The 25,650-nt window shown below is 46.6% G+C and overlaps 1 protein-coding gene across 2 annotated transcripts in view; it reads right to left on the bottom strand.

Moving 5' to 3' along the window:
- The window catches only part of LOC139273327 (uncharacterized protein C6orf118-like), a 130,898-nt gene that overhangs the window by 70,822 nt on the left and 34,426 nt on the right, over positions 1-25,650 (bottom strand). For both annotated transcript variants that reach the window (XM_070890122.1, XM_070890123.1), the window contains one exon: positions 17,402-17,461. In XM_070890122.1, coding sequence (XP_070746223.1) covers positions 17,402-17,461 — 60 coding nt within the window. The remainder of the gene's footprint in view (positions 1-17,401; positions 17,462-25,650) is intronic.

The following is a 25,650-nucleotide window of genomic DNA, read 5'->3' as shown; positions in this document are numbered from 1 at the left end:
CAACTTTGCTTCCAAATCCACCCTTCCCTCACCTTCACATGGTCCATCTCCGATTCTTCCCTTCCCTTCCTCGACTTCTCTGTCTCCAATTCTGGGGATAGGTTATCGACCAGTATTCACTATAAGCCCACTAACTCCCACAGCTACCTGGATACACTTCCTCCCACTCCATTCCTGAAAGGACTCTATTCCATTCTCCCAGTTTTTGTCTCCGTCGCATCTGTTCCAACATTGCCACCTTACATACCGGTGCATCCGATCTGTATTCCTTATTCCTCAACGAAGGATTCCCCTCTGCCATGGTTGACAGGGCCCTCGACCGTGCTCATTCCATTTCTGCACTTCTGCTCACACCCTGTCCCCTCCCAGAACCATGACAGGACAGGGTTCCCTTTGTCCTCACCATCCATCCCACCAGCCTCCACGTTCAACGGATCATCCTCCGTCACCTCCAGCCTGATTCCAGACAACTTATATTTATATAAGCACCTTTAATGTAATAAAATGTCACGAGGCGCTACACAGGAGTGTTATCAAATAAAAAAACAAAATTTGACACCGAGCCATTTAAGGAGATGTTAGGGCCAATGAACAAAAGCTTGGTCGAGAGTGAGATTTGAAGGAGCGTGTTAAAGGAGGAAAGGGAAATAGAGAGGCGGAGAGATTTAGGGAGGGAATTCCAGAGCTTATGACCATGGCAGCATTTAAAATTGGGAATGTGCAAAAGGTCAGGATAGACAGAGCGCAGAGGTCTCGTGGGCTGGAGGAGATTACAGAGATAAGGAGGCGCGAAGCCATGGAAGGATTTGCAAATAAGGATGAGAATTTTGAAATCGAGGCGTTGCTTAATTGGGAGCCAGTGTTGGTCAGCGAGTACAGGGGTGATGGGTGATCGGGACTTGGTGCGAGTTAGCACACGGGTGGCATGGGCGGCAGAGTTTTGGATGACCTCAAGTTTATGGAGGGTCGAACAAGGGTTGTTTTTTTTGAGGAGAGGGGTAATGACGGCAGATTTGAAGGAAATGGGGACAATACCGGAGGAGAGAGAAACGTTAACATATCCGCTAACATGGGAGCCAGGAAGGAAAGTTGGGTGGTCGGCGATCTAGTAGGAATAGGGCGGAGAGAGCAGGAGGTTGCTCTCATTGGCAAGATGAGCTTTGAAAGGGCAAGAGATAGGAGAGAAATTAGAGAAATATGCAAATTTTGGGTTATGGCTTGAGTAAAATGAGGAAGTGAGGCTCGGTGGGCCGGGGGGAGGATGGAATTGAAAGCAGAAGCAGTTGATTGATGTTGTCGATCTTTTTAACAAAGAAGGCCTTGAGCTCCTCACATTTATTGTTGGAGGTGAGGGAGGAGGAGGCCCGGGAGGGTGGTTTGAGGAGATGGTTAGTGGTGGAGAAGAGAAGCCAGTGTTACTTTTGCCGCCTGGATAGTGGGTTTTAGTGATGGAGAGCAGGACCCGGTGGTGCTTTATATGAACTAGCCAAATCTGGTGATGGATGATTAGACCAGTTGTCCGCCAAAGATGTTCAAGTCTGCGTCCCCTGGACTTAAGGGAGTGGAGATGAGGGGTATACCGGGGGAACGACTAGGGTGAGAGAGTGTAATGGTTTTCGTGGGGATAAGGGCATCAAAGGTGGTGGAGAGGGTGTGATTTAGTAAGTCAGTAGCTGCAGAGATGTCAGGAAGAATTGTAGGCCAAAGGCTAGGTAGTTGGGAATTAGAAAGTGCAGTGGTAAGGTACTTAGGGAGTTTTTTTCCAGGGGCGGATACGGAAAAGAAGTGCGTTTAGGAGGGTGAAGGGAAATATAGGTAGAGAGTGATATAAGGAAATGGTTGTGAGAATGCATACTGAACATGGATATTAAATGTATACAGACATTAAAGTCGAGAAGTTGAGAACATGGGAATTATATATGGACAGTATAAGCTAACAAAGAATTCATGGAGGAATAGCCATGACATCTCAGACTCAAGACTGCAAAATGTTACAACACTAACACAGTTTGAAACAAAACCCACAGCTTGCAAAAAAACCTCAAGGTTGTACTAACTCACATTGCTAACCTGAAACATTAACAGTACGGGAATAATGGGCCTTTGTGTAAAATCAGACCATTCTTAGATCGGCTTATGAGTGGACAAAGGGAAAGAGGGATCAAAGAGGATAGGCTGAACTAGGATGTCACTCTAATTGTATCTTGTTATCTTTTACCGAAAATGTATAACCGTCGTCCCTTTACAATGTAACGTCACTTTTGTCCGTAGGAAGTGAGTGCGATCTATCAGAGTGCATTCCTTCTGTCTGATAAAGTCCTCGATCGAGATTTGCTTTGAAATAAAAGCTTGCTTTGTTTAAGGCAGAAACGGTATTCAACTCAGTAATTTTGCTGAACCAGATTGAGGGAAAAGAATCAACTTTTATCAGTTGGAGATTGCCTTCTCGGTGATGGTTACGGAGTGGATAGCGAGGCCAGGTGAGATGATAAGAGCGAAGGGGTGGCAGTGTATATGGGTGGGGGAGTTGACATGAAGGGAGAGATTAAGGGAGGAAAGGAGGGCAGTGAACTCAGAGGAGAGGGAGCAAGAAGAGTTGAAGTGGAGATTGAAATCACCGAGGATGAGAAGTCGCTCGGTGCAGAGGCAGAAGGGGGAAAACAGAGAAGATATCTCATTGAGAAAATTGATGGGGTATCTGAGTGGAGGGGGGAAGCCCAGCCACGATAACCTCCGGACAACATTCAGCCGTTGAAATCAACGTGGCGTCAGGTCTCCACAACAACGGAGTTGAATTCTGCAGCTGACACCCACGCTATGCTCACAGACCAGCCACACACAAGGTGGCATCGATAAGTATCGGTCAGATCCTCCATTCAGTCCTAATCAATCAGTCGTCTGGGATCAGCGGGAATCAGCGATGAACCAAGTCATTTTATCGGAGAACTGACAAAACTGGACCATTCCCCACTGCAGCCATTTTAGAACAAAAATAAAACCACCATCTTCCCCTCCCCTCTCAGCATTCTGAAGGGACCATTCCCTCTGCAACACCCTGCTCTACTCCTCTATCACCCCCAGCACCCCCTCCCCTTCCCACGGTACCTTCCCATGCAAGCGCAGGAGATGCATCACCTGCTCTTTTACCTCCTCCCTTCCTACTGTCCAGGGCCCCAAATACCCCTTCCAGGTGAAACAGCGATTTACTTGTACTTCTTGCAATTTAGTAGACTGTATTCACTGCTCACGGTGCAGTCTCCTCTACATTGGGGAGACCAAAGGCAGATTGGGTGACCACTTTGCTGAACACCTTCGTTCAGTCCGTAAGTGTGACCCCGAGCTTCCGGTCGCCTGTCACTTTAATTCTCCACTCCACTCCCACTCTGACCTCTCCGTCCTCGGTCTCCTACACTGTTCCAATGAAGCTCAAAGAACAACACCTCATCCTTCTATGAGGCACCTTACAGCCTTCTGGACTCAACGTTGAGCTCAACAATTTCAGATCATAATTTCTGCCCCCATTTTTACGGACGGCAGCTGTTGCTATTTACCCAGCTATTTACCCGGCTATTTACAATATACATTAATGATTTAGATGAAGGAATTGAGTGTAATATCTCCAAGTTTGCAGATGACACTAAGCTGGGTGGCAGTGCGAGCTGCGAGGAGGATGCTAGGAGGCTGCAGGGACACTTGGACAGGTTAGGTGAATGGGCAAATGCATGGCAGATGCAGTATAATGTGGATAAGTGTGAGGTTATCCACTTTGGTGGCAAAAACACGAAGGCAGATTATTATCTGAATGGTGACAGTAGTAAAAGGGGAGGTGCAACGAGACCTGGGTGTCATGATACATCAGTCATTGAAGGTTGGCATGCAGGTACAGCAGGCAGTAAAGAAAGCTAATGGCATGCTGGCCTTCATAGCAAGAGGATTTGAGTATAGGAGCAGGGCGGTCTTACTGCAGTTGTATAGGGGCCACATCTTGAGTATTGTGTGCAATTTTGGTCTCTTAATCTGAGGAAGGATATTTTTGCTATAGAGGATGTGCAGCGAAGGTTCACCAGACTGATTCCTGGGATGGCCGGACTGACATATGAAGAAAGACTGGATTAACTAGGCTTATATTCACTGGAATTTAGAAGAATGAGAGGGGATCTCATAGAAACATATAAAATTCTGACGGGATTGGACAGGTTAGATGCAGGAAGAATGTTCCTGATGTTGGGGAAGTCCAGAAACAGGGGTCACAGTCTAAGGATAAGGGGTAAGCCATTTAGGACTGAGATGAGGAGAAACTTCTTCACTCAGAGAATTGTGAACCTGTGAAATTCTCTACCACAGAAAGTTGTTGAGGCCAGTTTATTAGATATATTCAAAAGGGAGTTAGATTTCGTCCTTACGACTAAAGGGATCAAGGGGAATGGAGAGAAAGCAGGAATGGGGTACTGAAGTTGCATGATCAGCCATGATCATATTGAATGGTGGTGCAGGCTCGAAGGGCCGAATGGCCTACTCCTGCACCTACTTTCTAAGGGCTAGACTTTCCACTAGTTGACTAAGGCCCCAAAAAATGGGCCATGTTCCAGCGATGTGGGACATCTCGGCCTTGCTGATCGCATTCTTTTTTTTGCGATTTTCCACTCGCCCTGATCCCAGTGATGTCAAATGGATGATGTGGTTTTTTTTGGCGATCTCATGATCGCCCACTAAAAACGGAAGTCAAAGAAGAAAAAAAAGCTTCCCTAGCAACGTTATTCTGCGCATGTGTGGGATTTTTTTTTTGTGGTTGATTTTCTTTGCTGCGTTTTGGGAGGTCAGGGGTCATTACACATGCTCAGAAGCACAGGGAGGGTCAGAGAGAGAGAGAGAGAGAGAAAGAGAGGAAGGAGGCTTTTGTATTTGGTGACAGTGAATCGTAAATTTGAATCTAAAAATAACTAATCTGAAAGATCTTTGGCTTATTTTTTTGAATTGCAAATAATTATAATTATATTTGTGGTAACCATATTTTAATCTTGAAATATTACAAGTATAACAAAAATCAAAATGGAGGGAGAAAGTGAGAGGAGAAGGACTAAACCCTTTAGCTAGGAGGCCAACGAGGCCCCCGTCAATATTGTCAGTGCAAGGTGGGAGGACTTGACACGGGGTTGGCATGGAAACCTCAACCTGTGCATATAGGAGAATATGGGCTGAGATTGCCGATGTGGTCACATCGGCATCCAACGAAGTGCGCACACCAGGCCAGTGTCGTAAAAGATGGAACAGCCTGCTGGCAGCAGCCAGAGTAAGTTGAATTTTATATTTAAAATCATCCATATATATTTAAATTATGTATGGAAATTTTAATTAGAATCTTCAATGTCATTTTGTTTTAGTATAAATTAATTAAATTATGAATTAATTTATGCACCCTAACACTAAGTTGAATCTTATATTATGAAATATTATTCATATGCAATGCAATGCTAATTTTTAATCGAACATTTAAATATGTCAGTCTTAAATGTTTATTACCAAGTCCATTTGCTTATGCCATGCAATGTTATCTTATCATTTGCAGAAGAAGATATCTATCAACCGAACCGCTCAGAGCAAAGTAGGATGGGCAGCGGCTCTGCTACAGGTCATATTCTCATCGAATACGAGGAGCTTGCGGTCGCCTTGGTGGGGCCTGAAAGCCGGTCGGTCACGACCCATGGTGTGGCCGAACCCACCCTTGAGTCTCGTGAGTAATGCGAACTGTGCACTGTGCAATGTGTCAAACATTACTAAATACAGACTAAAAATATCTTAGTTACGCATGTAATGTTATGCAATTAGAATGCAATATGATATATCATTTTGATGTACTCTTGATTTACGAATGAGGCCATGTTAACCCTGGTGAACCCTTGTGCATATAGGGTATTGAAAAGCATTGTAATGTTTTGGGTTATTGAAATATTGATATGTATTGATATGTATTGTTGTAAGTTGTTTAGAAATTTAATTCGTCTTTCTAAGGTCAAGTGTCCATAGAGACAGTGGAGTCATCTGCTACTCCCGAGCCTTCAAATACCTCGCAGGAAGAAGAGGAGGAACTGCTGACACATGTTGAGCAAGAGGAGGAGGAGGAGGAGGAGGAGGAGGAGGAGGAGGAGGAGGAGGAGGAGGAGGAGGAGGAGGAGGAGGATGACAAAATTGTTTTTCTGTGGGGGGGGGGGGGGAACAACCTGCAGCCATCTCCATTGAGATGGATGATGCACCGGGACCAAGCAGTGTGCAGGTGGTGAGGCCAAGGCGCGTAACGTTGCAAACGCCGACCCCACAGAGGTCTGGTCAGCGGGGTGAGCAATCACCTACCATGGAGGGCCAGACGGAGAGCTTGATATCCCTGTGCAGGGAGACGGTCGCGATCGGTCGCGACCTTATCCAGGGTTTCACGGGTTTCTCCGCAAACTGGAGCCAGTTCTTCGCGAACTGGAACAAGTTTCCAGCAACCTGGAGCAAGTTCTGCATAAACTTCTCCAGCTGGTCTTCTGTGCAAGCACAGACAGCACGGGAGATGTTGGAGGCCATTCGGCAGTAGACCGCTGCAACCAATTCCCTTTGGCATGTGTTGCTGGCTGCCACGGCGCTGCACCCCAAGGTGTTGTGTCAGCTCGCAGCGAGACCCCAAGCATGCAAGCGAGTACGGTGGACACAGTTCCTCCTGACTCAGAAGTGGAGCCTCAGGCTTCTGCTTCCACTTCGTCACCTCCACCACGGCAGGAAGTCTTGCCATCCCACACTGCACAATGTGCTCATGTCGGTCTGCGTAGACCCAAAACGGGCGGGTGGGGTAAGAACACGGGGTGGGACTGGACCTGGAGGGAAACATGGCAGCAGGTAGGGAGGGGGGAGTGTTTTTCAATGTTCAACTGTTTTTTCTTATTTTGTTAATTGTTAACGTTTTGGGGATTTTTGGGACGGATGGGTTGGTGTCGGGGTGGGGGGTGGGGGAAGGGTGGTGGGGTTGGAGAGAGGGTGTTATTCAATAGTTTATTAAAAATTCTTTTTCTATCTTTGTTAATAAAAAAAATGTTTAATTCAACAAATTTTGTGCCTTCTCTCAGTTACATTAGTTAGCAAATGTACAGTTGTTCATCCTTATTTGTTTATTCTTTTATTATACCAATACTTTATTTAAACTTAAACTTTACTTAAACTAATTCAGATGATAGGCCAGTGCAGGAAAGACAACAAGGAAACCCCACGCAAATGAAAGTTTTGATTAACGCTAACTGTAATTGAACATTTGAATATTCACAATGATAGTTCATGCAAAGCGTTCATTAATGAGCTGCTGACACAACAGCTTAGTGGCCGTGTAACTGCCCCTGGCGACTGGTCTTCGGGAGGGGTGTGGTGGTACCGGTGCTAGATCGCCAGGCTGATTGAGCTCCCCTATGTCCTCGCCCCCGTCCTCTTCATCCTCTTCATCCTCTTCATCCTCGCCGGCTGGTTCTTCTGTCTCCCCTCCTTCTGGAGGTGGACCTGCAGCCCGATCTGGCATTACTTGTCCTCTCCTTATAGCTAGGTTATGCAGCATGCAACACACCACAATAAACTCTTCAACCTGGTCAGGGTGCTACTGTAGGCTGCCTCCAGAATGATCCAGGCATCTGAAGCGCTGCTTTAGGACTCCAACTGTCTTTTCAACGATGTTGCGAGTCGCTATGTGACTTTCATTATACCGTTTCTGTGCTTCAATGACGGGATTACGCAGAGGGGTCATCAGCCAACTTGCAAGGCCATACCCTTTATCCCCCAGCATCCAACCGTGATCTTCTGGCTGATTGACAAACAGGTCAGGGATAGCACTTTCACGTAGGATGTGCACATCATGGATACTGCCAGGAAGTGTAGCATTCACTGTCAGAATTGTTTGATTGTGGTCGACAACAAGCTGCACATTTAGTGAGTGGTACCCCTTTGTGTTACGAAACACCTCCACGTTCTTTAAGGGCGCTTTCAGGGCAATGTGCGTGCAGTCTATTGCTCCCTGCACCTTGGGGAACTGTGATATCCTGTAGAAACCCAAAGCCCTCTCGGTCTGTGCCTCCCTGGTCATTGGGAAGCTTATGAAGTCCATCTTGCGAGCGTAAAAAGCTTCAGTCACCTGTTGAATGCAGCAGTGTGTAGCGTGCTGAGAGATATGGCAGATGTCGCCAGCTGAAGCCTGAAAAGATCCCGATGCGTAGAAGGCTAGGGCAGCAGTAACCTTCACCTCAACGGACAGTGTGGTTCTGATGGTGCTGGAAGGCTGCAGATCACCCTTAACGAGTTGACATATCTCATCGATGACCTCCTTCCAGAATCGCACCCTCCTAAGACAAACACTTTCAGACAAATTCAGGTAAGATTGCTTTTCCAAGTACCTTCATTGGCTGTACGGTCTCCTCCTCTGTCTTCGTCTCCATCTATACATTACTCTGCCACCTCTTTGATTGATCCTTTCAGTAACCAGTGTGTGAGCAGTTGCAATTAAAAGCAGGGTAAGCATAGGCCCCATATCACTATCGATAATTACTTTCACCAATTTTAATAATCTCTCTACTCTATACTCTCTAATCACTGCACTCTGCACTCTCGGTACTCTCTACGCTGTATACCAGTCAGTTTGATAGGCCCCAACAATATCAGTAAATAACTTCACTATGTAAAAGCTATTTACAAAATAATTTCAATATATAAAAGCTATTTACCAAAAATAACTTGATAATACCTATTTATATTCCCTGTCCCAATATTCTGTGTACAATTATCTTTAAATTAACTCTCTAAATAACTCACAACTCCACCTTCTTCTGAAGTTCAAAATGGTGTCCGTAGTGCCCATTTCCTTCTCTTAGGCCCTGAAAAGCAACTATTTCTCAGCACTCTTTTGGGCCTTGCATCGGCCCAGCGAAGTGCATGCTAGGTGCCGAACCTTGGGATGGGCCTTGTGTGGGCGATCATCTCAGCAATCAAAGTGGAAACTTAGGCACCTGTTTTTCCGGCGATGTTTTGGGCCTAGTTTCCACTTTTTGCTCAAAATGGGCGATAGATGGGCCATGGATGGGCGATGTGAAGTGGAAAGTCTAACCCTATGTTTCTATTACTCTGCCATTCCCATTTGCACCTCCTCTGGACCCATCTTTTCTTTTGTTACATGTCCCATTGCCATTCCCTTGCGCCTTGCACCATCATCCCTTTTGTCATTTAATCTCTCCTGCCTTCCACCCTATCACAGACCTTCCCTGTTCTTTCCTCCCCTCCCCACTTTCCCTGCCTCTGCACTTGCTTAAAAACCTGTTACATCTCTAACGTTTTCCAGTTCTGACGAAGGGTCATCGACCTGAAACATTAACTCTGTTTCTCTCTCCACAAAATCTCAGCCTGACCTGCTGAGATTGCCAGCATTTTCTGTTTTTATTCCAGATTCCAGCATCCGCAGTATTTTGCTTTTGAATCTGTGTTAGGTGTTGGTTGAAGGATAAATATTGGCCGGGACACCGGGGAGAACCTTCCCTGCGCATCTTCCAATAGTGCTGTGTTATCGTTTATGTCCGCATCTCATCCGAAAGATGGCACCTCCGACAGTGCAGCACTCCCTCAGCACTGCTCTGGAGTGTCGGCCTAGATTGTGAGGTCAAGTGTCTGGAGTGGGCCTTGAACACACAACCATCTGGCACTCAGAGGTGAGAGTGAGACGAACAGTTCCAAAGCTGACAGCATATGAGATGTAATGCAGTAGCAAAATTCTGAGCACAGTTCTGATCAGCGGGTTTCCAGAACTAAAGCACTCTATTGTACAAACTTGCCCTGTCAAAATAAATTGGACCAGGACCCGTTGATATCACACATATTCAGTAGTGTTGGAGCTCTGCTCTTTTATTTTATGACAATCCAGCAGCTTTCGTGGTCATTTTTCGGGTGCTAGCCTACAAATTATCGGATTTGTTGAATTCAATTTCATCACTTGTCATAGTGGGGTTTTAAACATAGAAACATAGAAACATAGTAAAATAGGTGCAGGAGTAGGCCATTCGGCCCTTCGAGCCTGCACCACCATTCAATAAGATCATGGCTGATCATTCCTTCAATACCCCTTTCCTGCTTTCTCTCCATACCCCTTGATCCCCTTAACCGCAAGAGCCATATCTAACTCCCTCTTGAATATATCCAGTGAACTGGCATCAACAACTCTCTGCGGCAGGGAATTCCACAGGTTAACAACTCTCTGAGTGAAGACGTTTCTCCTCATCTCAGTCCTAAATGGTCTACCCCTTATCCTAAGACGATGTCCCCTGGTTCTGGACTTCCCCAACATCGGGAACATTCTTCCCGCATCTAACCTGTCCAGTCCCGTCAGAATTTTATATGTTTCTATGAGATCCCCTCTCATCCTTCTAAACTCCAGTGAATAAAGGCCCAGTTGATCCAGTCTCTCCTCATATGACAGCCCAGCCATCCATGGAATCAGTCTGATGAACCTTCGCTGCACCCCCTCAAGAGCAAGAACGACCTTCCTCAGACTAGGAGACCAAAACTGAACACAATATTCCAAGTGAGGCCTCACTCAGGCCCTGTACAACTGCAGTAAGACCTCCCTGCTCCTATACTCAAATCCCCTAGCTATGAAGACCAACATCCCATTTGCCTTCATTACTGCCTGCTGCACCTGCGTGCCCACTTTCAGTGACTGATAAACCATGACACCCAGGTCTCGTTGCACCTCCCCGTTTCCTAGTCTGCCGTCATTCAGATAATATTCTGCCTTCGTGTTTTTGCCCCCAAAATGGATAACCTCACATTTATCCACATTATACTGCATCTGCCATGCATTTGCCCACTCACCTAACCTGGCCAAATCACCCTGCAGCCTCTTACCGTCCTCCTCACAGCTCACACCGCCACCCAGTTTAGTGTCATCTGAAAACTTGAAGATATTACACTCTATTCCTTCATCCAAATCATCAGTGTATATTGTAAAGAGCTGGGGTCCCAGCACTGAGCCCTGCGGCACTCCACTAGTCACTGCCTGCCATTCTGAAAAAGACCCGTTTATCCCGACTCTCTGCTTCCTGTCTGCCAACCAGTTCCCTATCCACATCAGTATATTACCCCCAATACCATGTGCTTTGATTTTGCACAACAATCTCTTGTGCGGGACCTTGTCAAAAGACTTCTGAAAGTCCAAATACACCACATCCACTGGTTCTCCCTTGTCCACTCTGTTAGTTACATCCTCAAAAAATTCCAAAAGATTCATCAAGCATGATTTCCCTTTCATAAATCCATGCTGACTTGGTCCGATTATGTCACCGCTTTCCAAATGTGCTGTTATTTCGTCCTTCATGATCGATTCCAACATTTTCCCCACTACTGATGTCAGGCTGACCGGTCTATAATTACCAGTTTTCTCTCTCCCTCCTTTTTTAAAAAGTGGTGTTTCATTAGCTACCCTCCAGTCCATGGGAACTGATCCAGAGTCGATAGACTGTTGGAAAATGATCACCAATGCATCCACTATTTCCAGGGCCACTTCCTTGAGCACCCTGGGATGCAGACTATCAGGCCCCGGGGATTTATCGGCCTTCAATCCCATCAATTTCCCGAACACAATTTCCCGCCTAATGAGGATATCCTTCAGTTCCTCCTTCTCACTAGACCCACTGTCCCCTATTACCTTCGGAAGGTTATTTGTATCTTCCTTCGTGAAGACAGAACCGAAGTATTGGTTCAATTGGTCTACCATTTCTTTGTTCCCTATTATAATTTCACCTGAATCAGACTGCAAAGGACCTACGTTTGTCTTTACTAAACTTTTTCTCTTCAGATATTTATAGAAGCTTTTGCAGTCAGTTTTTATATTGTCTGCAAGCTTCTTCTCGTACTCTATTTTCCCCCTCTTAATTAAACCCTTAGTCCTCTTCTGTTGAATTCTAAATTTCTCCCAGTTCTCAGGTTTGTTGCTTTTTCTAGCCAATTTATATGCCTCTTCCTTGGCTTTAACACTATCCTTATTTTCCTTTGTTAGCCATGGTTGAGCCACCTTCCCAGATTTATTTTTACTCCAGACAGGGATGTACATTTGCTGAAGTTCACCCATGTGATCTTTAAATGTTTGCCATTGCTTATCCAATGTCAACCCTTTTAGTATCGTTTGCCAGTCTATTCTAGCCAATTCATGCCTCATACCGTCGAAGTTACCTTTCCTTAAATTCAGGACCCTAGTTTCCGAATTAACTTTGTCACTCTCCATCTTAATAAGGAATTCTACCATATTATGGTCACTTTTCCCCAAGGGGCCTCGCACAACAAGATTGCTAATTACTCCTTTCTCATTACAGAATACCCAGTCTAGGATGGCCAGCTCCCTGGTTGGAACCTCGACATATTGGTCGAGAAAACCATCCCTAATACACTCCAGGAAATCCTCCTCCACCGCATTGCTACCAGTTAGGTTAGCCCAATCAATGTGTAGATTAAAGTCGCCCATGATTACTGCTGTACCTTTATTGCACACATCCCTTATTTCTTGTTTGATGCTGTCCCCAACCTCACTACTACTATTTAGTGGTCTATACACAACACCCACTAGCGTTTTCTGCCCTTTGGAATTCCGCAGCTCCACCCATACCGATTCCACATCATCCACGCTAATGTCCTTCCTTACAATTGCATTGATTTCATCTTTAACCAGCAACGCCACTGCACCTCCTTTTCCTTTCTGTCTATCCTTCCTAAATGCTGAATACCCTTGGATGTTGAGTTCCCAGCCTTGGTACCCCTGGAGCCATGTCTCCGTGATGTCAATCACATTGTATCCGTTAACTGCTATCTGCGCAGTTAATTCATCCACCTTATTCCGAATACTCCTCGCATTGAGGCACAGAGCCTTCAGGCTTGTTTTTTAACACACTTTGCCCCTTTAGAATTTTGCTGTAATGTGGCTCTTTTTGTTTTTTGCCTTAGGTTTCTCTGCCCTCCACTTTTACTATTCTCCTTTCTATATTTTGCTTCTGCCTCCTTTTTATTTCCCTCTGTCTCCCTGCATAGGTTCCCATCCCCCTGCCATATGAGTTTAACTCCTCCCCAACAGCACTAGCAAACACTCGCCCTCGGATATTGGTTCCGGTTCTGCCCAGGTGCAGACCATCCGGTTTGTATTGGTCCCACCTCCCGCAGAACCGGTTCCAATATCCCAGGAATTTGAATCCCTCCCTGCTGCACCATTCCTCAAGCCACATATTCATCTGAGCTAACCTGCGATTCCTACTCTGACTAGCACGTGGCACTGGTAGCAATCCTGAGATTACTACTTTTGAAGTCCTACTTTTTAATTTAGCTCCTAACTCCCTAAATTCGCCTCGTAGGACCTCATCCCGTTTTTTACCTATGTCATTGGTACCTATATGCATCACGACAAATGGCTGTTCACCCTCCCTTTTCAGAATGTCCTGCACCCGCTCTGAGACATCCTTAACCCTTGCACCAGGGAGGCAACACACCATCCTGGAGTCTCGGTTGCGGCCGCAGAAATGCCTATCTATTCCCCTTACAATTGAATCTCCTATCACTATCGCTCTCCCACTCTTTTTCCTGCCCTCCTGTGCAGCAGAGCCAGCCATGGTGCCATGAACTTGGCTGCTGCTGCTCCCTCCTGATGAGTCATCCCCCTCAACAGTCCTCAAAGCGGTGTATCTGTTTTTCAGGGGATGACCGCAGGGGATCCCTGCACTACCTTCCTTGCACTGCTCTTCCTGTTGGTCTTCCATTCCCTAGCTGGCTATGAACCTTTCACCTGCGGTAAGACCAACTCACTAAACGTGCTATTCACGTCATTCTCAGAATCGTGCATGCTCCAGAGTGAATCCACCCACAGCTCCAGTTCCGCAACGCGGTTCGTCAGGAGCTGGAGGCGGATACACTTCCCGCACACGTAGTCGTCAGGGACACCGGAGGCGTCCCTGATTTCCCACATAGTACAGGACATAGTACATAAAGAAATGTGGGTGTCGCTGGTAAGGACCAGCATTTATTGCCCATCTCTAGTTGCTCTGAGAAGATGGTGGTGGGCTGCCTTCTTACAGTCCGTGTGGTGACGGTGTCCCGCAATGCTGTTAAGAACATAAGAAATACGGGCAGGAGTAGGCCATACGGCTCCTCGAGCCTGCTCCGCCATTCAATAAGATCATGGCTGATCATCCACCTCAACTCCACTTTCCCGCCTGATCTCCATATCCCTTGATTCCCCTGGACTCCAAAAATCTATCTCTTTCAGCCTTGAATATATTCAGAGACTCAGCATCCACAGCCCTCTGGGGCAGAGAATTCCAAAGGCTCACAACCCTCTGAGTGAAGAAATTCCTCCTCATCTCTGTCTTAAATGGCCGATCCCCTATCCTGAGACTGTGCCCCCTAGTTCTGGACTCTCCAGCCAGGGGGAAACAACCTCCCAGCATCTACCCTGTCAATCTCCTTCAGAATCTTATATGTTTTAATGAGATCACCTCTCATTCTTCTAAACTCCAGAGAGAATAGGACATGGCGAGGCCTCGCAAATGCCGGTTTTCGGGGCGCAATGCGCATGCGCCGAAATCCAGCTTTTCTCATCTGTCAAGATTTCTCCAGACAGATCCTCTGCATCCATGGGAGAAGGACATCTGCGCGGGAGAGATTGGGCTATTTGTCCAACTCAAGCCCAGCAAATGTCATTCAAACTTTTACTCCTGGTAAAAGCAGGCGCATATCTTACTTTTAGCAGCGTAACAGTTTTAAAACATATAAAAATTACATTTAAATACTCAATTTTATATTAAAAACCCTGTCCATTATGGTAAATTTATTTTTAACACTATTAAAACAGTAAAAAAAATTCCAAAAATATTTTTTTCTGAAACATTTAATTTCAATTAATGTTAAATATGTGAGGTGTTTTATTTATTTATTATGCTGTGTTTCAGTGTTTTAGGGGTTATTCTCATTGATAGTAATGGGAACTCGTACAAATGGAGTTCCCATTTTTATCAATGAGAATACTGCGTCGTGATTGGTGGTCCAGGCCCACGTGACTCCAGCTTGTACGTACGTATCTGAAAGGCATCCCCCCCATGCACTGCGCAGTGAATCTAGGCCTCCGACCAGGATCCCACGTCTCTCCGGGACCACCAGGTACTTTCATAGATTTTTTGGGGGTCGATGGTGTTCATACGAAGGAAGCCTCCGACGGCAATTTCCCCTCCAATCTCTCATCATTGAGCAGCCCTCTCATCCCAGAAATCAATCTAGTGAACCTCCGTTGTACCGCCACCAAGGCAAGTATATCCTTCCTTAGATAAGGAGTCCAAAACTGTGCACAGTACTCCAGGTGTGGTCTCACCAAGGCCCTGTACAGTTGTAGCAAGATTTCCTCACTCTTATACTCCAGGAGTTCCAGGATTCTGACTCACATTTGAACTCACGACCTCTGGTTTGCTGATCCAGTATCATAGCTGCTAGGGGTTGCCCAGTTTTCAAGGAGCAAAAGGTGCAGCCAAGGAGACAAGGCTGAAGGAGATCATCGAAATAAGGTGGGGCACGACCTCGAGGCAATTACATGACAGGACACGGGTCTTGAAAGTGATTTGTTGGGGAACAGGGAGCCAAGAGAGCCAGGCAGAGGACAAGAACATATTGCAGCAGCATTTTAAGCAGCTTTTAGATTTCTAACATTCAGGATTATGTAGCGATCAGATAAATTCAATTCCTTTCAACCACCCTGGAAACTACACAGGGGTTAGCATTTGTAACAGTGTGGTACGCCATTTAGACAGTGAGTATTTAGGAATTATTTTTACACTGCATTACACCCAGATATGTATACAGTGTATAACAATTTTTAATATGCTGTTTTGTGAAATGGAAATGGGTCAGAAAACAAAACTCCATAGAGTATAGGCCCATCTCTCATCATAAGACAGCCCTCTCGTCCCAGGAATCAATCCAGCGAACCTCCGTTGTACCGCCTCCAAAGCAAGTATATCCTTCCTTCAATAAGGAGACCAAAACTGTGCACAGTACTCCAGGGGTGGTCTCACCAAGGCCCTGTACAATTGTAGCAAGACTTCCATACTCTTATACTCCAACCCCCTTGCAATAAAGGCCAGCATGCCATTTGCCTTCCTTATTGCTTGCTGTACCTGCATGCTAGCTTTCTGCGTTTCTTGCACAAGGACACCCAAATCTCTCTCAACACCATTTAAATGTTTCTCACCATTTAAAATAGATTCTGTTTTTCTATTCTTCCTACCAAAGTGAATAACCTCACATTTCCCTACATTATACTCCATCTGCCACCTTGCTGCCCACTCACTTAGTCTATTTATATCCCTTTGCAGTCACTTTGTGTTCTCCTCACAGCTTACTGTCCCACCTAGCTTTGTATCATCAGCAAACGTAGATACATTACACTCGGTCCCTTCATCTAGGTCATGAATATAGATTGTAAATAGCTGAGGCCCCAGCACTGATCCTTGCAGAACCCCACTAGTTACAGCCTGCCAACCTGAAAAAGACCCATTTATCCCTACTCTCTGTTTTCTGTCCGTTAACCAATCCTCTATTCATGCTAATACATTACCTCCAATCCCATGAGCCCTTATCTTGGGTAATAACCTTTTATGTGGCACCTTATCAAATACCTTTTGGAAATCCAAATATACTACATCCACTGGTTCCCCTTTATCTAGCCTGCTAGTTACATCCTCAAAAAATGAATACATTTTTCAAACACAATTTCCCTTTCATAAAATCATGTTGACTACCGAATCATGTTATGATTATCTAAGTGCCCTGTTACCACTTCCTTAACAATGGATTCCAGCATTTTCCCGATAACTGATGTCAGGCTAACTGGCCTGTAGTTCCCTGTTTGCTCTCTCCATCCTTTCTTGAATAGCGGGGTTACATTTGCTACCTTCCAATCCGCTGAGACTGTTCTCGAGTCGAGGGAATTTTGGAAAATCAAAACCAGTGCATCCACTATGTCTGCAGCCACCTCTTTTAGATGGAATACGCTTTGGGACATCCTGTGGGTGTGTAACGCGCTATAGAAATACAAGTTCTTTCTTTTTTACGGAGCTTTGCAATGCACAAAAACCTTAGGGTGATATTGTATTGTCACTGCAGCATAAAAGAAGCCTGCGGACAAGCAGTACCGCATGGGTATTATCACACTAGTCTGCTGATCACAACCATCGCCTAAGATACTGTGACATACAGTTTCAACTTTCATTTTTTTCCAAAAGTTTCCCAACATAAGAAATAAGAGCAGGAGTAGGCCATTTGGCATTTGAGCCTGCTGGACTCGAGACGCGATTGAAGAGTTAGCAATTTTGAAACACATTACCTTGTGTTGATCCAGTGGCTGGGACTCCAGGAGTGACGTGAGGTACACATCGTATTCAGCCTGAGGGGTACAGATTCAGAGAGGCAAACCGGAAAATGTAAAAATAGAAAAAATATACAGCACATTACGGGGATTAAACTGTAGTAACAATCAACTGTGCAAACCAACAATATAGTTCCTACAAGAGAGACTGAAAAAGGGGAGGGAAGAGGCATGAGAGGGAAAGAAATGGGGAAGTGGAAGGAGAGAGTTGGGACGGGAGAAAGATGGGACGAGGGAAAGGCGGGAGCGAGAGGGAGGATGGGGAGGGGAAAAAGTGGGAGGGGGAAAGGTGGGAGGTGGGAGGGGGTCAGGTTGGAGGGGGGAGGGGGACAGGTTGGAGTGGGAGGGGTAAGGTTGGAGGGTGGAGGGGTCAGGTTGGAGGGGGGAGGGGTCAGGTTGGAGGGGGGAGGGGTCAGAATGTAAATTCTTGGATTCTTTTACCTCAATCTGGTTCAGTAAAATTACTGAGTCGAATACCTCTTGTGCTTTGAACAAAGCAATCTTTATTACCGGCCAGTAAGACCTATCAGACAGAAGATATACTCTCTGGATAGAGCGTACACACTCCCTATGGATAGGTGAAGTTACATCGTAAAGCGTCAACAGTTATACAGTTTTGAAATCAGATAACAAAATACAATTGGATTGACAGTCTAACTCAGTCACTCATTAGTCAATCTATATGAGATGTTTTTTCTTGAAAGCTCAAGTATTGCCTCTAAATGTTTCAATCTAGTGGTGTGACTATTAACTGAGACCTTGCAATTCTGCAGATTTATTTCATGTTACAATTAGATGTTATTGGCAGGATTTAGTGACTTGAAACCTTGAGAAAGACTGTTAGCTATGCTGATGTTGCACTATTTGCAATCTGACATTCTCCCAGCTATTCTTCCATGGCTTATACATGTTCATATATCCCGTTTACTTTACTGTCCTTAATTCCATATATTCCGTTCAGATATCCACAAGGTTGGAGGGTGGAGGGGGAAAGGTTGGAGGGGGAGGGGGACAGGTTGGAGGGGGGAGGGATCAGGTTGGAGGGGGGAGGGGACAGGTTGGAGGGGGGAGGGGAGGGTGGGTCAAAGATATATGAGGAGGAGAAAGGTGCAGGATGTGCAGGAAAGTTGAGGGGTGAAGATTGGAGAGAGGGCAGCGGAGGAAGGGGATGCTCTCACTTCGCCCTCTCCTAAGGAGGGAGGCCTCACCCTCAATCCCCCTCCTCCCCTTTCTTCCTATCTGTTTCCCTCCGAGAGGCTTTGATTGCTGTCAAAATTCATCTTTTTGTGAAAAAAACAAATGAGAATGCAGAAAGAAATCCATGCCTCTCTCTCCCTTTATCTGTGTCTATCTCACTGTCACTTTCTCTCGATCTCTGCCTCACGGTTAGCACTGACCATTTCAAAAAATACAGGTGATAATTCATTAGTTTCAAAATTAAACTCGACTTTTTTTTTTATAATTGAAGCAACTTTAAATAAAGAAAACTTTCTTTTTATTCCCCTCCCCAGTGGTGGTGAGTTTTTTTGGAAATTGAAGTAATATTAAGTGAAGCCACGCATTCTCTCTTTCAGCTTGATACATTTTCTAAAATTTCTGACACAAAAGCATGTGTCACAGAACATTATCATTTTTCTCTCTCCAACACACACTGCCTCAGTTTTAACTCGATATTGTTGTTACCTCAATAAAGCTTTTGAAACTGCCCCCTTCTTTTTCAAAATTATTTGAAGAAAAACTCCTGAGCAGGAAGTACTAAAAGTAAAATATTCCATTAGTATAGCCGACTGAATGGCACTGATGCATCCTGAAAAGTTAGGTACTGCAAGATTCAGTGTTGGGACCCCAGCTATTTTAATGATTTAGACAAAGGAATTGAATGTAATATCTCCAAGTTTGCAGATGACACTAAGCTGGGTGGCGGTGTGAGCTGTGAGGAGGATGCTAAGAGGCTGCAGGGTGACTTGGACAGGTTAGGTGAGTGGGCAAATGCATGGCTGTTGCAGTATAATGTGGATAAGTCTGAGGTTATCCAGTTTGGTGGCAAAAACAGGAAGGCAGAATATTATCTGAATGGTGACAGATTAGGAAAAGGAGAGGTGCAACGAGACCTGGATGTCATGGTACATCAGTCATTGAAAGATGGCATGCAGGTACAGCAGGCAGTTCAGAAAGCAAATGGCATGTTGGCCTTCATAGCGAGAAGATTTGAATGGTGGTGCAGGCTCGAAGGGCCGAATGGCCTGCCCCTGCATCTATTTTCTATGTTTCTATGTACACTGTACATGGTCAGACTGTATAATCCAAAATCAGCTCACAGAATCACTGAGCAAATGTGCCAATTCCAGGACATTTGAGGGGTGAAATAGCCCTCCACACCAAACGGGGCAGATCATTCGAATTAGATGATTATTCTCCGCCCAAATCCTTCATGACGCCCCTACGCATAACCCGGACGGAAGTTGACCGGGAATTCATGTCGCATATTGCGATGTGCAGTATAATAGCGAGGACCATTGGCATCTTGAAACAGCATTTCCGATGCCTGGACCATTCCAGAGGCTACTTGCAATACTCCCCTGAGATTGTCGGTCAGTTCACTGTTGTGTGCTGCATGCTGCATAACTTAGCCATCATGAGGCAGCAGCAGCTGGTAGTAGAAGACCCACCTGAGGTGATGAGAGTGGCTGATGATAATGATGTGTAAGATGCAAGTGATGAGGAGGACGAGGGCGAGGAAGCCATGCAACTACCTGGACCCGGAGCACGACGGCGGAGGAGGGAGGGCCGTTGTGCCCCTTTAACGATTGCTCGAGTCTTGCGCCAGCAGCTCATCTGTGAACGCTTTGCTGCCTGAAGGCCCAGCGGCAACTATTCCACATGGACCATGTTTACTGTTTGGTCCTGTTCTGTAATGTTGTGTTGTGTTAATGGAACAAATGATGGAAATGATTCTTCTTTAGTTCAAAAAGTTGTGTTAATAATGGAACAAATGATGAAAATGATTCAGTTATAATTTAAAATATATTTTATTCAAAAGTTTAACAAACATTTGTTTATACTTAGCTTTAATAAAAATATTCCTGTATCAAACTTTAAAGTTTTCAGTTAAGATCACTTACAAACTCTAAGATCACTTACAAACTTTTAAACTTGTAAATTTACATAACTTACAATAAACTTTTAATTTGAGAACAGTTACAACAGTAACAACAATAATAACGACAACAACAGCAGCAAAGAAAGGCTGCACCCATCTCTCCTCCACTTTATTCTAAGACTGCCCGCTGCGCTTGGCCTTGGTGACTCCACCCCTGCCCGCAGGAGGTGGCGCAGCGTTTCTCGGGTTGGTACCAAGCTTATTCTTTCAAACATCTTGGGTAATGTGCACTTCTTGAGGGGGACGTGGGCAGGTGGTAATGTGGAAGGCCTGGCTTGGGACTCTTCAGAGGCTAGTCTGGGGATTGAAGTGGGAGTGGCAGTTGGGCCTCTTCAGAGGCTAGTCTGGGGATTGAAGTGGGACTGTCAATGGGCGCGGGGTCTGAATGTGTTCCCTTATTGCAGCAGCTAACTCCGACATTCCCTCCCTCATGTGCCCCGACAGCGTCGCAACTGCCTGCAACGTTCCCTCCCTCATGTTCACCGATAGTGTATCAGCTACCTGCGACATTCCCTCCCTCATGTGCCCTGACAGTATATCAGCTACCTGCGACATTCCCTTCCTCATGTGCCCTGACAGTGTGTCAACTACCTGTGACTTTCCCTCCCTCATGTTCACCGACAGTGTATCAGCTACCTGCGACATTCCCTCCCTCATGTGCCCTGACAGTATATCAGCTACCTGCGACATTCCCTTCCTCATGTTCACCGACAGTGTATCAGCTACCTGCGACATTCCCTCCCTCATGTGCCCTGACAGTGTGTCAACTACCTGTGACTTTCCCTCCCTCATGTTCACCGACAGTGTATCAGCTACCTGCGACATTCCCTCCCTCATGTGCCCTGACAGTATATCAGCTACCTGTGACTTTCCCTCCCTCATGTTCACCGACAGTGTATCAGCTACCTGCGACATTCCCTTCCTCATGTGCCCTGACAGTATATCAGCTACCTGCGACATTCCCTTCCTCATGTGCACCCACAGTGTTTATATTTCTCGTGAGAGTGTTGTTACTTCTCCTGACAGTCCCGATACCTCATCACCCACCCATTGATTGTGTCCAGGAGTGATCGTGTAAGGTCAATGCTCTCCGCACTCATTGCCGTCATCTGAACCACATCTGTTAGATCCTGCACCTCAGGAGAGCGCTGTCGAGCTCTCCTTCCCCTCCTCACCCTGGGTGTGGCTCGCTGCATCACACTGGGACCTTCAGCCTCGGACGGTGGGGTCCTGGGTGTGACTCGCTGCATCCCACGGGGAACGCAGCCTCGGACAGTGGGGCCCTGGGTGTGTCTCGCTGCATCCCACTGGGACACGCAGCCTCGGACAGTGGGGCCCTGGGTGTGACTCGCTGCAACCCACTGGGACCCGCAGCCTCGGACAGTAGGGTCCTGGGTGTGGTTCGCTGCATCCCACGGGGAACGCAGCCTCGGACAGTGGGGCCCTGGGTGTGCCTCGCTGCACCCCACTGGGACACACCGCCTCGGACAGTGGGGTCCTGGGTGTGCCTCGCTGCACCCCACTGGGACACGCAGCCTCGGACGGTGGGGTCCTGGGTGTGGCTCGCTGCACCCCACTGGGACCCGCAGCCTCGGACGGTGGGGTCCTGGGTGTGCCTCGCTGCACCCCACTGGGACCGCAGCCTTGGACAGTGGGGTCCTGGGTGTGGCTCGCTGCACCCCACTGGGACACGCAGCCTCGGACAGTGAGGCCCTGGGTGTGCCTCGCTGCACCCCACTGGAACACACAGCCTCGGACAGTGGGAAACCACGGAATGTCCCAACACTAAAACCACTCAGGGAAGGGGCTGGCACCTCAATGGGCAGCTTCTGCACCTCCTCCAGAGTGAGTACAACAGTGGGGCCTTCATCCATCCTCTCCCCTTCACCCCCATGCTCTTGGTCTGGAAGGTGGGATTGGAAGATGACCTCCTCTTCGGGCTCGTCCGCGTCTGAATCTTCTTCTGCACCGTCAGGATTGGCCTCAAGTTCTGCAAAATATAACAGAACACTGGCAAATGGTTAGCAGCAGAGGAGGGGGCAGGGTGGGTGACATGAGTAGGCTCACAGCGCAGACAGCAGGCTGATTTGAAGGACCACAATGAATGATAGCACATTGCATCAACCGAAGTGTAGCTGAGAGAGACATCCCCAGGAACCAAAGCTAAGGCAATACTTAACGTTTAGGAAAGCCAAACTGTGGAATTTGCAGGACTTACCCTCTCCCTCGAGTGTGGGCCCAGCTTGTGCAATGGTGGTTGCTTTTCTCCAGGCAGGACCCATCAAAGCAGCGACCCTGTCTTCCAAGGGTGTCAGTGGCTGCAGATTTGCCGGGCATCCTCCTGTTCGAGTTCTTTCCCTTTTGTTGTGTGCCACTTTCCTCTGCAAAGATGAAAACATAACTTTTTAGAGAGGGTGTCTTTCTGCTGGGTGGGACATATACAGCTGGTCACATTTACAATTGCAATTCCATTGAATAAATGAAAATATTACTTACACTATCTACTTGACCAAGATCCTGCCACTTTTTACACTGGCCTCCAGACCTCGGGATGGTCACCATTGCTCAGTAATCTTCTGAAAGTTGGTTCCAGCGTTTCTTCATTTCTTTGGGTGGAACTTTTATGTGACCTCTGCTGGTGTCCAGCTCGTGCCATCAGTTACAGTAACTAGTGCCTCCACTTCATCCTGTTAGAAATTCTTGGTTCTTGCGCCGTGATGCATCTTGTATTGCAGCTCCGATTTTTCCAATGAGAATTCAAGTTCTCACACACAACTGGCTCTTTAACAATGGCCAAATACAGACCGGGAGCTGTACTGGGTATATGTGCCCATAGCAGTCACGTCAAAAACGGCCTTTTTTTTCACGCATGCGCAGAAGGGACATCATCGTTTTATCGGTGCAGACATTTGACTCCATCACCCGAGGTTACAGAACAGGCCTAGCAGCGCCAATTTAAAAAAATAGATCGGAGAAACTTGCTACTTTTTTTGGGGGAGTAGTCGGGGCCAAGAAAACGGGCGTAACTCTGGCAGTACGCCAAAAAACGTGATTGGGGAAAATTGAGCCCTATATTCTATGTGTCCTTACAGATAGTTCTTCATACAACTATTATAATTACAGCCATACCCATGCATCAGTTCTATAGGCAGCAGCCTCCAGATTAGGATAGATTAGGCCCTGGTGCAACAGACTAAATTCCATCCACTGGGGCTGCACGCAGCTTTGATTGTGATTAATGGGGCAATTAGCAGATGTTTTCAGTAAAACTGCAGGGGGTCATTTACAAGTGCGATTGTTTGCATTATTTGTAAAGGAAGTGGGTCCAGCAGGGAAATGAAAAGGGATTACAATCTCTCAAATGGCAGGCTCACATTTTATACATTTGTTTTTATTCACAAACCCTTTAAGGCAAATCAACCCTCGGTTTGTTCCCCTACACCTCCGGCACTTTCTCCTCCTTTCAGCATCTCACTCTATTCCACCCCTCCCACCTCTCGTTTAATGTTCTCGTTCTCTACCATCCACCCAAGTACCATAAACATTTTATTACCGAGATACCTTCACTGCTTTCCTCCCTCAGCCTCTGCACCGAACGACTCCTCGGTGATTTCAAGCTCCATCTCAATTCATCATGCTCTCTCTCCTCTGAGTTCACTAGCCTCTTATCCTCCCATAATCTCCCCCTCCATATTCCCAACCCATATTTACGGCGACTCCCTCAACCTTGCCATCTCTCGTGGCCTCACTACTCCCATCGTGTCAATCGCAGATAAGGCCATCTCTGCCCACTTCCTCGTATCGCTCTCCACCCACATCCAACCCCCACCCCTACCTCCTGTGTCCTCCCCTGGAAAAAACTCTCTGCCAACTCGATCACAACGGCACTTATCAACTCCCAACTGTCCAACCTTTGGCCCTCCATTCACCACGACGTTTCTGCAGCTACCGACCTGCTCAATCACACCCTCACCACCACCTTTGATGCCCTAGTCCCTGTTAAAACCATTGCTCTCTCTCACCCTGGCCGTTCCCCCTGGTACAACCCTGACCTTCGCTCCCTTAAGTCCAAGGGGCGCAGAATTGAACAGATATGGCTGGTTAAGCCATTCACTGCCAGATCTGGCTGGATCACATAAAGCACTATCAGGGTCTGTTCTCGTCTGCCAGAATCGCTCACTATTCCACAATCGTCCTGGAATGCAAAGATAAACTCCAGCTTCTATTCTTCACTGCTAACCGTATGGATGAGACGGGATGTGGGAAGAATGTTCCCGATGTTCGGGAAGTCCAGAACCAGGGGACACAGTCTTCGGATTCGGGGTAGGTCATTTAGGACTAAGATGGGGAGAAACTTCTTCACTCAGAGAGTTGTTAACCTGTGGAATTCCCTGCCGCAGAGCGTTGTTGATGCCAGTTCATTGGATATATTCAAGAGGGAGTTAGATATGGCCCTTACGGCTAAAGGGATCAATGGGTATGGAGGGAAAGCAGGAAAGGAATACTGAGGTGAATGATCAGCCATGATCTTATTGAATGGTGGTGCAGGCTCGAAGGGCCGAATGGCCTACTCCTGCACCTATTTTCTATGTTTCTATGTATTCTTAAAGCCCTCTCCCCAGCCTCACCTCTGACAGTAAGTGTGAGGAGCTTTGTCTCTAAGACTGAGACCATCTGGTCAGCTGCCTCTGTCTCTTCCCTTCCTTCCCCTAGCCCACCGGGCCAAACTTCCTCGAAGGATCCCCCTGCCCTAGCCCTGACCTCACATCTTTCTCCAGTTTCTCTCCGATCCCCCCTCGTTACCTATCCTTTCCATGAGACCCACTTCCTGCTCCCTTGACCCTATTCCCACCAAACTACTGATCACCTCAGCTTTTTTTCTGACTCCCATGTTAGCTGACATTGTTATCGGTTCTCTCTCCTCGGGCACTGTCCCCCTCTCCCTCAAATCTGACGTCATCACCCCTCTCCTCATAAAAACAACCCTTGACCCTTACGTCCTTGCAAACTAATGCCCTATCTCCAACCTCCCTTTCCTCTCCAAAGT

The sequence above is a fragment of the Pristiophorus japonicus genome, chromosome 9 (genome assembly GCF_044704955.1).
Source record: "Pristiophorus japonicus isolate sPriJap1 chromosome 9, sPriJap1.hap1, whole genome shotgun sequence".
Taxonomy (NCBI): Eukaryota; Metazoa; Chordata; class Chondrichthyes; family Pristiophoridae; genus Pristiophorus; species Pristiophorus japonicus.
The sequence above is the reverse complement of the archived record's forward strand: the minus strand, read 5'-3'. Positions and strand labels throughout refer to the sequence as shown.